A 13,421-nucleotide genomic window follows, 5' to 3' on the forward strand; every position below is an offset into this window, starting at 1 on the left:
GGGGGGGGGGGGGGGGGCTTTGTAAATATCATAAAGTTGGGGGGGTTGTAGAGAAATTATTGAAATTTACACGTGGCCCACCAACATCTTGTGAAGAGACTATTCGTCCACGTGGCACGAGGAGGTTCCTTACACTTAAAACCCCCCCTTAATTACTGTCCTTATCAGAAAACGACAGCTTAACCTGTTGATTAGAGGTTTTAAGACTCGATCATAAGCATACAAATCCACTTTAATAAAGATGATTTGAGAATCTTAATAAAGTTAATTGCTTTTTTTACCAACACCAAAATTACCGTACCCCCGTCAAAACTATACACTCGAGAGACGAAAAATTAAAATTAATTAAAAAAAATGGCGGGTGTTCGGATAATATATGATTAGAAATGATTACGATCCGTAATAAAAGAATAAGTTAGTGGAATTCATACGACCAAGAATAAATTCATAAGATAATGATTTGAAATAAATAAAGTAGATGCATTTTTAATAATAGACGAGGAGATTAATGTATTTAATGTTTTTAGCCGACAACCTCGGTGAAGCCCACGAACCGGCCTTCCTTCTATTGGGCCCAATTAATTTGTACCGGGTTATTGGGCTGGGGGCCCAAAAGAGGCTAGACTAAAATAAAATATAAGGGTAAAAAGGTAATTTCACCAAAGCTTAAATCCGTACATGTGTTGTAATTAATTAATTTAAAGCGATTATTAAATTTATTAACGTTACATCATTAATTTTTTTTAAATAAAATATAAAGATAAAAATTAATTTTTAGTTAAAATAAATAACTGTACAGACATTATCCGATAATAATGGAATCAAATATTGTGTCGGCAAAGGAAGATGCGTTATCCGAGACCGTTACGTACATCCATTTTCAAAAGATTCATCCTTTTTCCTCCGTGTTTTTTTTTTTTTTTTTTTTATAATTATTTGGTTTTTTCAGGATTTTTAATTATTTACTGAGCTTTTTTAGAAGATTAAGGAAAAAATAAGCTGGCTAGCTGGCTGGCTGGCTTGAAATGTTAACTAGAACAGATTCTGTATTTTTCTTAAATAATTTCATAATTAAACTTTTTGAAGGGACTGATCAGTCAGAAATCGCATTTGGCGGGGAAAGTAAGAACCCACCCAGAATGTTTAATCGCTGAATGATTTTGATTTCTTTTTGGGAATCGCCTTTCGATTTCCCCTAACTCTCAGTAATTGCTTCATTCACTTGATGATTTAGCGTTAGCCTTTTAGTGGAGCAGTTCAAGATCTGAAAATCGCTTGGGGGTTTTCGATTGATTCTCGAATTGGGTTTATTTAATTATTCGGGTTGAGGAGATTTTAGGGTATGGAATCTCGTATGGATCATTACGAGATAATGGAGCAGATCGGGCGTGGGGCTTTTGGAGCCGCCATTCTTGTTCATCACAAATCCGAAAAGAAGAAGTTCGTTTCTCTTCTTCTTGTTCTTTGATTTCTAGTTCGTTGTTGTTTGATTTGGTTCTTGCGATCTTTAGGTACGTATTGAAGAAGATCAGGCTCGCGCGGCAGACCGAGCGATGTCGAAGATCTGCGCATCAAGAGGTTTGATTAACATTTTCTAATACTAACTTCATTGCTTCGTTTTCCAGTTTGATTAACAAGTTCATGTATGGCAGATGGCGCTGATAGCCAGAGTTCAACATCCTTATATAGTTGAGTTTAAAGAAGCTTGGGTTGAGAAGGTTAGTGTTAATTTCTTCAATCTTATTCATTTCTCTAAGGTTGTTTATAGTTCTTAAATCTCTAAATGTAGGGCTGCTACGTTTGTATTGTGACTGGATACTGTGAAGGTGGAGATATGTGAGTTGCTTTTTCTTTGGAAATTTGCTCCATCAATGATTAATAACTTGTACTAGCCCAAGTCCACGGCTAGCGGATATTGTCCACTTTGGCCTGTTATGTATTGCCGCCAGCCTCACGGTTGTAAGGAAGAAATGCTTCGTTCCTTTGTCCAATCAACGTGGGATCTCACAATTCACCCTCTTGGGGGCTCAGTGGCCTTGCTGGCACACCGCTCGGTGTTTGGCTCACATTAGTTGAAGAGGGAATTGAAACATTGCTTATAAGTGTGTGGAAGCCTCTCCTTAACGGCGATGGCTGATGGTGACACGTAACGAGCCAAAACGGACAATATCTGCTAGGGGTGGACTTGGGTTGTTACATCACTAGAAAGTACAGATTGAATCATTTTATAGATAATTTACTTTCCTATAACAGGGCAGATCTAATGAAAAAGTCAAATGGGATGCACTTTCCTGAAGAGGTGCTTTCCTTTTTGCTGTTCTTCATTCTTTTTTCATATTTGAGTTCTTGATATCATAGAACATGAAGATAGTTAAACTGGGTTGCTGGGTGCTTGTGTTTTTATTGGTGAACAGAAACTATGCAAGTGGTTTACACAGCTTTTATTGGCTGTTGAGTACCTGCATTCAAACTTCGTTCTACATCGTGACCTTAAAGTATGCATTTGACTGTTGAATCGTATAACGTTTGCATTAGTTTTAGCTAATTTTAAGACTAAAGTCGACCGTTCTTGGCAGTGTTCCAACATCTTTCTCACCAAGGATCGAGATGTTCGGCTTGGTGGGTTGATCTACAACTGTCTTTAGTGTTCATTACAGTATATTTGGGATGAACTTTTGAGCTGTTCTGGTGACTTTCTTTGTTCTTGGCATGTCGTTAATGCAGGGGATTTTGGACTTGCCAAGACACTGAAAGCAGACGACTTGGCTTCGTCGGTATGGCCTAGATACTCGAATTGATTGCTTTTTGAAGCTCTGTAATTTGTTAGATAATGGTTGTGTTCTGTGCATTTGTGCTTAGGTGGTCGGAACTCCCAATTATATGTGTCCTGAACTTTTAGCTGATATCCCTTATGGCTTCAAATCTGATATTTGGTCGCTTGGTATGCATTCTGCAAACACACTCCTTTGGCTTTTTTTCGTCACTAAGTTCTTCTTTCGCCAGGTTGTTGTATGTATGAGATGGCTGCGCGTCGCCCAGCTTTTAAAGCTTTTGTAAGATTTAGTTTAAGTTCTTGGCTTTTATGTCTCATTTTCTGCATATGATGCTTAGACTACATTGATCTTTGAATTGATTTGGCATGGATCATTGTTTTCAGGACATGGCAGGACTCATTAGCAAGATTAATCGTTCATCCATTGGTCCCTTGCCCTCCTGCTATTCACCGTCCTTGTAAGTCTAAGCTTTTCATTACGTTTATTGCTTTCTGGGTTTGATTATGTAACATCTCAAACCCACCGCTAGCAGATATTGTCCTCTTTAGGCTTTCTCTTTCGGCTTTTCTTCAAGATTTTTTAAAACGCGTCTGCTAGGGAGAGCCTTCTACACTCTTACAAGAATTGCTTTGTTCCCATCTCCAACCAATGTGTGATCTCACAATCTATCCCCTTGGGTGCTTAGCATCCTCGTTGGCACACCGCTCGGTGTCTGGCTCTAATACCATTTGTAACAGCTCAAGCCACTGCGGTAGATATTGTTCGTTTTGGCCTGTTACGTATCGCCGTCAACCTAACAGTTTTAAAATGCGTCTCTTAGGAAGAAGTTCCCACACCCTTATAAGGAATGTTTTGTTCTCTTCTCCAACTGATGTGAGATCTCACAATCCACCCCCCTTGGTGGCCCAACGTCCTCACTGGCCCAACGCCCGATGTCTGGCTCTGATACCACATTGGTTGGAGATGAGAATGAAGCATTCCTTACAAGGGTGTGGAAACCTCTCCCTAGTAGATGCGTTTTGAAAACCTTGAAGGGAAGTCCGAAAGGGAAAGCGCAAAGAGGACAATATCCGCTAGTGGTGAGTTTGGGATGTTACAAATGGTATCAGACCCAGACACCGGGTAGTATACCAGCAAGGACGTTGGGCTCCCAGGTGGGTGGATTGTGAGATTCCACATCGGTTAGAGCGATGGGAATGAGACACTTCTTATAAGGGTGTGGAAATCTCTCCCTAGCAGATGCGTTTTAAAACCATGAAACTAACGGTGATACGTAATGAGCTAAAGCGGATAATATCTATTAACGGTGGGCTCGGGCTATTACATCTGCACAATGGCTAGCAAACACATTTTTGTTCTTGATTCCTTGTGCAGTCTGATGCTCACTCTTGCTCTCTACATGCAGAAAAACACTTATTAAGGGCATGCTACGAAAGAATCCAGAGCATAGACCAAATGTTAGCTTTTCTCCTTATTTAACATTTTGCCAACACTAAAGATTTTCTACCAGTAGGATCTGATGTTTTCTATTTTACTCCTCAATTGTTCAGGCTTCTGAGCTTTTAAAGCACCCATATTTGCAACCTTATGTCGAACAATATCGTCCTTCCATCGCTCCTACTGTCGATTTTTCACCCGATAAGCGTAGACCAACTCGTGATTCTCGGAGGAGTATGGCAGAGAGTCAAAATAGCAACAGTTCAAACAGTGATAGAGACAGTTTGATTTCGAGTGATAAAAATGCTCCTGCCATGGCATCGAACTGTGATGATAGAGTCACTGATAATGATATGGCATCTGTTGATGATCACGATGGACCCGAGCTCCTCGTTCCTAGTGAAGAAGAACAAACTCATAATACGTGCTCTCTCAAAGTGAATGATCCGATGCATTCCAAACCCGCTCAAGCAGACCATCAATCTAATACCGAATCAAGACGACCAAAGACTATAAGAAATATAATGCTAGCTTTAAAAGAAGGAAAAGCTCGGGAAAATTATTCGCCAGTTCGAGGTAACTGTGTAAAGTCTGGAGTTGCATCAAACCATAAAGCACATGCTGAAATGCCACCTAAAGTCATCAAGCCTCCAGTGGCAGTGCCTGGTTCCAAGTCTAATGCAGATACACCTACAACTGTGCCTGCAAAGGCAAATATTGAATCCTCAAGAAGAATCCAGGCTGTAGCTACTCCAAAGCATCAGGTAGAACAACTAATGTGTGAGATCCCGCATCGGTTGGAGAGGGGATAAGAGTATTCTTTATCAGAGTGTGGAAACCTCTCCCGAGTGGATGCGTTTTAAAACCTTGAGGAGAAGCCCAAAAGGAAAAGCTCAAAGAGGACAATATCTACTAGTGGTGGCCTTGGGCTGTTATAAATGGTACCAAAGCCAGACACTCGGCGGTGTGCTAGCAAGGACGTTGGGTCCCCAAGGGGGTGGATTGTGAGATCCTACATCGGTTGGAGAGGTGAACGAAGCATTCCTTATAAGGGTGTAGAAACCTCTCCTTAGTGGATGCGTTTTAAAATGTTGAGGGGGAGCTCGAAAGGGAAAGCGCAAAGAGGACAATATTTGCTAGCGGTGGCCGGCCTCTGACCGCTACAAATGGTATTAGAGCCAGACACCGGACGCTGGGTCCCTAAAGGGGGTGGATTGTGAGATCCCACATCGATTGGAGAGGTGAACGAAGCATTCCTTATAAGGGTGTAGAAACCTCTCCTTAGTGGATGCGTTTTAAAATGTTGAGGGGGAGCTCGAAAGGGAAAGCACAAAGAGGACAATATTTGCTAGCGGTGGCCGGCCTCTGACCGTTACAAATGGTATTAGAGCCAGACACCGGACGCTGGGTCCCTAAAGAGGGTGGATTGTGAGATCCCACATCGATTGAAGAGGTGAACGAAGCATTCCTTATAAGGGTGTAGAAACCTTTCCCTAGTGGATGCATTTTAAGATCTAAGCCTGAAAAGGAAAGCCCAAAAAAGATGAGGTAAAGCCTTGGGCCGTTACATAACGTTCGTTTATCTGAGTTTATTATCTATAGTTTTAGACAAATATCCGTTTTTTTTTGTTGTCATAGCTACCAGTGGTCGATCCCACGTCGAAGACTAAACCGAGATATGATAATTATCCCCCTCTTTTCCATCCTGTAAAACCAGTGGATGATGGACTTTCTTCAAAGTCGAGGCAAAGAACCCCTCCTACCGTGCTCCGACGACCGACATTTCCAGCAAGAGCGAGGCAAGCCGAGCTCAACGTTCCAGATGCAGTAAGTTCCACAGAAATGATTCATCAAAAGGAGACGCAACACACCACTTCAGAACCTTTTTCTAAAGGAATGCAAACAGACAGTAGCAATTCTGTTTCATCTTCAGTGTCAATTCAAGGATTTGAAATTTGTGACGATGCAGCAACTCCATTTACTGATATACCTGAGCTAGTTTTAGACCATCAAAGTATTGAACATGATGAACTTGAAGAAACACATCCACCTAGCTGCTCATCTTCTTTGCAGTATGAGAAGGGAAACCCTGGGGTTGATGACAAACCGCTGTCCGATAAAGTAACCAGTTTGAACAATCCCTCGTCCGAAAAGCTAGCCAGTAGCCATCTTCCTGCAGCGTTTGACGATGTCATACACGTAATACGACATAGTAGTTTCCGAGTCGGAAGCGAGCAGGCAGCGACAGAAAACTTGGAGGATCGCTCGAGCTGCAAAGAAATGGACGGAGGAAGCCCTCCGACAGCACCAACAAAGAACTCAGATTCTTCTGAGCATACAAAGCCTGTTGAAGAGGAAGTGGCAGCAAGAGAAACTTTGGATGTGAAATCTTTTAGGCAGAGGGCTGAGGCACTTGAAGAGCTGCTAGAATTATCTGCAGAGCTGCTGCAACACAACAGATTGGAGGAGCTAGGAGTTGTCCTGAAGCCTTTTGGAAAAGACAAGGTTTCTCCGAGAGAGACAGCGATCTGGCTAGCTAAGAGTCTGAAAGGAATGAAGATGGAAGACAATGCCAGAAGTTCATGAATATGCAGATGGGCGTGCTATTTGTATTATAGAACAGTGTCATCTCATATTGTACATAGTGACAGTACAGATTAACAAAAGTGCAATTCATCTGAGATAATGCAACTCGATACCGAGTTGGAATCCCATTCTAACTAAGGAATCTTGTAGTTTCGGAGGATTCAGGAGAACCAGGACGGAGAGCTTTCTCCCCCTTTTTCGCTCGCCTCTTTGATCTTAAGAGTGTTGGTTTTAAGAATGAGTGATTGCCCTTCTTCGACCTTTATTACCCATTTAGATAGCGGACAGCTAATGCGTTCCACTTGTTCAACAGGGTTCTATGGTCGGTCTGCGACTCCTGGATATCGAAGGCGTCCTTGGGGTGATCTTGTAGGTTCTACAGGGTGGAGACGATAGGGTTGGTTCATGGATTTTGTTCGAGAATGTTATATATACTTTTTTATGAAGAAAAAACAATGACATTTACCTTTATTTGACAATAAATGATAGTATTTTATCTTGATTGTGTTTGGCGGTGGTGGCAGCTTTTTGGTATAAAAATGGAAAAAGGCAGGAAATTGTGGCTTAATTGCTAAGGCTTCCCTTCCCACAGCCTTCGAACCCTATTACTACACTTCCATCTTCATCTTCTTCAACCTCTTTCACGTTCTTAATCCTTAATTCTTTATCCCCACTCTTCTGCTCTCTGCAGAAGATCGGATCCGCCATGGCAGATTCTTCCAGACCCGTCACCGGCTACCCGGCTTACCCCAACGGCAACCCGCCGCCCTCCAATTCACAGCCTCACGGGCAAGCTTATCCCTATGCTGCTCCTCCTTATTCCTATCCCTCTCACTACGCCAACCCCTACGATTCTACCCATCACAATGCTCGTATCTCCTTTCTTCGAGCTATTATTGCTGGAATCATTGTCATCTTCATCATCACCGCCGTCATTCTTTTCATTATCTGGCTCGTTCTCCGCCCTCAACTCCCTGAGTTTCGCGTCGATTCCTTTCAGGTAACCAACTTCTCCGCTGCCTCTCAGTCCCTCTCCGCCGCCTGGTTCGTTGGTTTTTCCGTCTTCAATCCTAACAAGAAGATGAGTATCTCATACGACTTTGTCGACTCCACCGTTTTCTACAAGAATCAGATCCTTTCCGAAACCCGAGTCCCTCCATTCATTCAGGATAAGAGAACCCACACGGTCGTTAATGCCTCTTTCTCCTCACTCAATGCTTACATCGATGCCTCGTCTGTGAATGAAATTAACGATGACCGCCGACGAGGGGCCGTCAAATTCGATGTCGGGCTATCCGCTCGGGTCGGGTTTCGAGCTGGTTGGTGGAGGGCCAGGAGGCGGTTGCTCAGGGTTCTGTGCGAGGACCTGTCGGTTGGCCTGTCGTCGTCGAATAGCAGCGCTTCAGGTAAGTTGATGGGTGAATCAAGGAGCTGCAGAGTCGCCATATGAGTAGATCGGTACTTGCCTTAATACGAATTAAGCCCATGTTTAGAAGTGTTTTGATTCTATAAAGAAAGAGGAATTCATGTAGGCATAAATGTACATGAACTTTTTAGGCTATGAGTGAGTAGAGGTTGTATAGTTCATAATACAATTTTTGCTGTCTGATTCTGATGTTGATTTCTTTTGGAATAAGGTAAATGGTTTCCTCTTATATTGTGATTTATCAATCTTAGAACATGAGCTCAGGGAACTGTACAAAAGTGAAGAATATCTGTTGGTGTATGCAGGCAGGATACAAATTTGTAGTCTCTCGCTTGGTTATCTTCCAATTAGCTTATGCAATTCAGTTCATATCGTGGTTGTTAATCCGCTTATATTGTAGCCTTTAGTGCACTTCCAAGTTTATTGTTTGTGAACTGATTGGGCACATGGTTATCTACTTACCTGTTTTGAGTGTCTACATAAGACTTGATTTTGTTGCTTTTTTTGGTGGTGGGTTAAATCATACAAGTTCTTAGGGGTATCAGATGATTGGAGCAATTATCTGCTATAATTTAGTTCTTTGTTCTCGAAGAGTTCGTTTAGCTGATCGTGCTGGGAAATTTGGAACTGGTTTCTGGGTTTCTTTGGTTCATCTTTTTGAGTTAGTACAGTTCTTTAGTTAACAATATTTGCAATGTTTTCCATTGACTCGGTGAGTACCTCTTAATTGTTGCTTCAAACCAAAATTCTTACTGATGAGGATCTTTTCTGAGTACCAGGACAAGGCTTCCTACCGATATAATAATTCTCCTATGTTCATTCTTCTCTCAAGGCTAGTTGCGATGCTGAGACGAGCTTTCGGTTTGATGAAAGTCCAAACCAACAATTTCAGTTGGTTGGAGCAACTTGTCGGCTGAACAATTGGTTTTGTGTTGGAGCAATGGGTGAGCTGATCAGCTGGAAGGAGGGAGGAGAGGCTGGGGCAAGTGCAAGTGGTGGTAGATAAGAGGGAGGGTGTAACAGCCAAGCAGATAGATATTGTCCTCTTTGGGCTTTCCCTTTCGAGCTTCCCCCAAGTTTTTAAAATACGTATGATAGGGAGAGATTTCCACACTCTTATAAAGAATGTTTCGTTCCTCTCTCCAACCGATGTGGGATCTCAGGGAGGGTGGATATGTTCGGTAATGAAATTGGTGTTGGTTGGTTTGTCAGGTATGAGGTCTGGGTTTCAGTTCTAAGAGCCAACACCGAGAGCGTTCGTTGGTTTGGTCAGTTTTTAGCAGCTCTCTATAAATTTCTTGCCACCCGCCTCATCTTGAATGTGTTGCCATCTAATCAAGATATGATCGAGTTACCCACATGAAAGGTTTAGTGAAGCTTTGAAAGATGATTGATTTACAGGTTATTTCTCTTCTTAGTTTTGATATCTACATCCTTGATTCTCTTCTTTGAAATGTGCTTTCTCTATGAACACTTGTTGATTCTTGATGCTCTTATTAACTTGCTTCCTTGACCATATAATTTCCTCCCATGCTCTCCTCTTAATCTTCATGCTTCCTGATCATCCATAGCTGAGAAAACTCTAGAGTTTTTTAGGCTTCAGTTATAACTTTCTTGCACAGGGCAGTCTTTGTTCTTTTGTTGATTACTGATGTGATAGATTGTTCAAACAACCCAGGAGTTAGAGTTAGAATTTAGGGATGGTGGTGTTTGCCATTGGTGCCAAGCATAATAGTGACTTGACTTTATCGATTGAATTAATCATTCTAGTCCTTAGAATCCATTACATTGCTGTCTTAAGTCTTGGATCGGTTTGGGTAGATATTGTCCTATTTGGATTTTCTCTTTTCGAGCATTCTTGTAAAACGCTTATAAGAAATGTTTCGTTCTCCTCTCTAACTAGTGTGAGATTTCACCATCCATCTCTCTTGGGGTCCAGTGTCCTCGTTAGTACACCGTTCGGTATCTGGCTCTGATACCATTTGTGACAGTCGAAATCCACCGCTAGCAAATATTGTTCTATTTGTGCTTTTCTTTTTTCGTGTGCTAACGATAGACTTGGACTGTTACTGTGTGATGTCCCACATTCGTTGGGGAGGAGAACAAACCACTATTTATAAGGGTGTGGAAACCTTCCCCTAGCAGACGTGTTTTAAGCCTTGAGGGGAAGCCCGAAAGGGAAAACCCAAAGAGGACAATATCTGTTAGCGGTGGATCTGGGCCGTTACAAATGGTATCAGAGCCAGGTTTCGATCTTGGGACCTGTGGGTTATACATTGTGATGTCCCACATTGGTTGGGAAGGAGAATAAATCACCATTTATAAGGGGGTGTAAACCTTCTAGCAGACACGTTTTAAAGCCTTTAGGGGAAGCTCGGAAGGGAAAACCCAAAGAGGACAAGCCTTTAGGGGAAGCTCGGAAGGGAAAACCCAAAGAGGACAATATCTGTTAGCAATGTCCCACATTAGTTGGGGAGGAGAATAAATCGGACAATATCTGTTAGCAATGTCCCACATTGGTTGGGGAGGAGAATAAATCGGACAATATCTATTAGCAATGTCCCACATTGGTTGGAGAGGAGAATAAATCGTCATTTATAAGGGTGTATAAACCTTCTAGCAGACACGTTTTAAAGCCTTTAGAGGAAGCTCGGAAGGAAAAATCCAAAGAGGACAATATTTGTTAGCGGTGGATCTGGGCCGTTACATAACGCGTTTGGTAGTTTGTATTATTCAAATTGGAGTATTTGATGATGGTGATATGGTGTTGTTTAACTCTAAATGCTACATAGGAAGCTACGGAAAGGCTGTGTACTGTATGATTGGATACTTCAGCCGGCCTTGGAATGCGTGCTAGCCATGACAGGTTGGTCCTCTGCAGCAGGAAATAGACAACTCTCTTAAAATTCATGCCTATATTTGTTCCACAAGTTGAATGCTACAAAGCAAATTTACACTATCAAAGGACGGCCCGTGTGAGATTGTGGAGTATTTGATGTCTTTCAACTATACAAATGTCTCATATCTGATTCCTGCTGTATCTTTCAAGTAAGGGGTCTCGTTTTTAGCGTCGTCTTTGAACTATTTGAACTATATTTGAGCCTTTTGTAAACTAAAATATTAATGTCGATCAATACTTTTGGAGAAAATTTCTGTCACCCATTTCATTATTCTTCTCCACAAAAATTTTCATTTTTTTTTTTTTTTGTGGGGAACGGGGAGGGGATTCCCATGGGCAATGGAGGGGGATCGTGTCGGGATTAAAAGAAAAATAAGATTCTTTTCTTGCTTTTTTATATTTGTACGTATATATTTTTTGAGTCCCTTTTTTTACTTTGGAATCTGTTTGGCAGCGAAGAGTTCTCATCTTTTTACCACACTTCATTCCACTTATTATTGTTAGGAATATATTGTCCACCTTGTGGTCGTTCTCTAAATTAGCCGATGTGGGACTTTCATCATCCAACACCTCCTTTCTTTTGGAGTCATTTGTTCGATATTTGAGGATTTACTTATCTATTAGCACGATAAGTTTAGGGCATGACTCTGATAATATGTTAGGAATCATGACTCTCCACAATAGTAGAATATTGTCCACTTTGAGCATAAGCTCGAGAGTATTCCTTGATTATAAACTCATATGGTCGTTCCCTAAATTAGCCGAGACTTTCATCATCCAACAATTATCTAAAAAATATATATATATACTCCCATTTCCCCTCTTTATAATTACTCCAATTCCCCCTCTTTTCCACGCATTACTACCCATTTCCCAAAATGAGCGCCAAGGACAAGGACTGCGGCCACCACCACGACCACTACCAACAATTCCTCCGCCGCCTCGCCGCCGTCCTCCTCGCCTTGACCATCATCGTGGGCATTGTAATCTTCATCATATGGGCAGTTCTCCGCCCCTCCAAACCCCATTTCATCCTCCAAGACGTCACCGTTTTTAGCCTCAACGCCTCCACCTCCCCAAATCTCTTGTCTTTGAGTATGCAAGTCACAATCTCCTCGCGCAACCCCAACGACCGCATTGGCGTTTACTACCTCCAAATGGACGTTTATGGCGCTTACCGCGGCCAGCAAGTTACCCTTCCCACACTCTTGCCTTCCACTTACCAAGGCCACCGTGACATCGTCGTTTGGTCCCCTTTTCTTTCCGGCGACGCCGTCCCCGTCGCGCCTGACGTCGCCGTGTCGTTACAGCAGGATAAAAACATTGGGGCAGTTTTGTTCAATGTTAAAATGGACGGGCAGGTTAAGTGGAAGGTGGGCACGTGGATTTCGGGCAGGTATCATTTGAATGTTAACTGCCCGGCGTTTATTAAATTTGGTAACGCTGATCATCATGCCATCGCTCTTGGCTCCGCCATGAAGTTTCAGATCGTTCAGAGCTGCCATGTTGAAGTTTGACCTTCTTTTAAAAAATTTGCAACAAATTTATGTCTTTTGATAATTTTCGTGTCATTAATTTATTTAATAAGCAAAAAAAAAAAAAAAAAAAATTGAAATTGTAAGAGGGGTCATCAAATGGGTTGTCGGATACCTGTTTTGATCATAGTACTGATCTTTAACTTTGAACGTGTTTGAAATAAATTTTGAAGTGTTGTTTTATCGATTAATGAAATTTAAAGTCCCGTGCTCGTATAAGATATATGATAGTGTTAAAAATGAAAGAAATAGTCTAATGGGCAAACTCAAATAGTAAAAGTTTAAAACAATGTCTTTCCACTCTAATTCGTACGCTGAAAAATGCACCATGCAGCGTTCATTCACGTCACTGTTCATATCACCAATCTGGCTCCCTCCCACCTTCTCCTTGACATGGTGTTTTTCGTTTTGTTGGTTGTTGGGTATGTCCTAGTTTCTAGAATCTCTCCTTTTTTGTTGTCAAGAATATTCAAATGTAGAAGAAAAGAATCCATACGATATGCCGTGAATATTCAAAGTTCAGAATATATCACTAACGTCAAATAATCTTAACTTTCATAATAATTTTAGAACAGCAGAGACGTGCATGAATTCAGATGGAGTAATGAAAAATTTCGAACCAACACAAAATTTTAGATGGGTCGGATTGACCCCACAAAAAAAAAATCTAACCCGACCTAAATTTTTAGTTAGTAGCTCGAATTGATTGAGTTATCGGTCACTTAAACATCCTTAATTTGGTCTTGTGGTTTGGGTTGATGGGC

At 41.6% G+C, this 13,421-nt stretch overlaps 3 protein-coding genes across 5 annotated transcripts; all 3 read left to right on the forward strand.

Annotated features, from left to right (window-relative positions):
- The first annotated feature begins 992 nt into the window (after positions 1-992).
- LOC111459186 (serine/threonine-protein kinase Nek5-like) lies at positions 993-7,056 on the forward strand. 3 transcript variants are annotated; one of them, XR_002713253.1, is made up of 15 exons: positions 993-1,440; positions 1,512-1,578; positions 1,653-1,718; positions 1,790-1,836; positions 2,254-2,299; positions 2,415-2,495; positions 2,577-2,619; positions 2,725-2,774; positions 2,860-2,941; positions 3,004-3,053; positions 3,158-3,231; positions 4,180-4,231; positions 4,325-4,975; positions 5,850-6,884; positions 6,940-7,056. XR_002713253.1 is itself a non-coding variant. In XM_023101959.1 (14 exons), exons 1-14 carry the CDS (start codon positions 1,343-1,345, stop codon positions 6,795-6,797), a joined length of 2,355 nt encoding a protein of 784 aa, XP_022957727.1. In that variant the 5' UTR covers positions 993-1,342; the 3' UTR covers positions 6,798-7,056. The 3 variants fall into 3 exon arrangements, 2 of the variants coding, with proteins under 2 accessions (XP_022957727.1, XP_022957728.1); XM_023101959.1 differs by having other exon boundaries at positions 5,850-7,056; XM_023101960.1 differs by lacking the exons at positions 993-1,440; positions 1,512-1,578 and having other exon boundaries at positions 1,663-1,718; positions 2,232-2,299; positions 5,850-7,056.
- Positions 7,057-7,373: 317 nt separating this feature from the next.
- On the forward strand, positions 7,374-8,549 carry LOC111459189 (NDR1/HIN1-like protein 2). The gene has a single exon (XM_023101965.1). The coding sequence runs from the start codon at positions 7,504-7,506 to the stop codon at positions 8,245-8,247; it is 744 nt and encodes a 247-aa protein (XP_022957733.1). The 5' UTR covers positions 7,374-7,503; the 3' UTR covers positions 8,248-8,549.
- A 3,425-nt stretch (positions 8,550-11,974) lies between these two features.
- On the forward strand, positions 11,975-12,844 carry LOC111459190 (NDR1/HIN1-like protein 1). The gene has a single exon (XM_023101966.1). The coding sequence runs from the start codon at positions 12,001-12,003 to the stop codon at positions 12,637-12,639; it is 639 nt and encodes a 212-aa protein (XP_022957734.1). The 5' UTR covers positions 11,975-12,000; the 3' UTR covers positions 12,640-12,844.
- The last annotated feature ends 577 nt before the right edge of the window (positions 12,845-13,421 follow it).

The sequence above is a fragment of the Cucurbita moschata genome, unplaced genomic scaffold (assembly GCF_002738365.1).
Source record: "Cucurbita moschata cultivar Rifu unplaced genomic scaffold, Cmos_1.0 Cmo_Scf00022, whole genome shotgun sequence".
Taxonomy (NCBI): domain Eukaryota; kingdom Viridiplantae; phylum Streptophyta; class Magnoliopsida; order Cucurbitales; family Cucurbitaceae; genus Cucurbita; species Cucurbita moschata.

Bases quoted from the DNA above. Each gene is read 5' to 3' on its own strand.
- LOC111459186 (XM_023101959.1), top strand. From the start codon at position 1,343: ATGGAATCTCGTATGGATCATTACGAGATAATGGAGCAGATCGGGCGT. The intron at 2,775-2,859 runs GTATGGCCTAGA...ATTTGTGCTTAG, and splicing joins CAGACGACTTGGCTTCGTCG to GTGGTCGGAACTCCCAATTA. The intron at 3,232-4,179 runs GTAAGTCTAAGC...CTCTACATGCAG, and splicing joins TCCTGCTATTCACCGTCCTT to AAAAACACTTATTAAGGGCA.
- LOC111459190 (XM_023101966.1), top strand. From the start codon at position 12,001: ATGAGCGCCAAGGACAAGGACTGCGGCCACCACCACGACCACTACCAA.
- LOC111459189 (XM_023101965.1), top strand. From the start codon at position 7,504: ATGGCAGATTCTTCCAGACCCGTCACCGGCTACCCGGCTTACCCCAAC.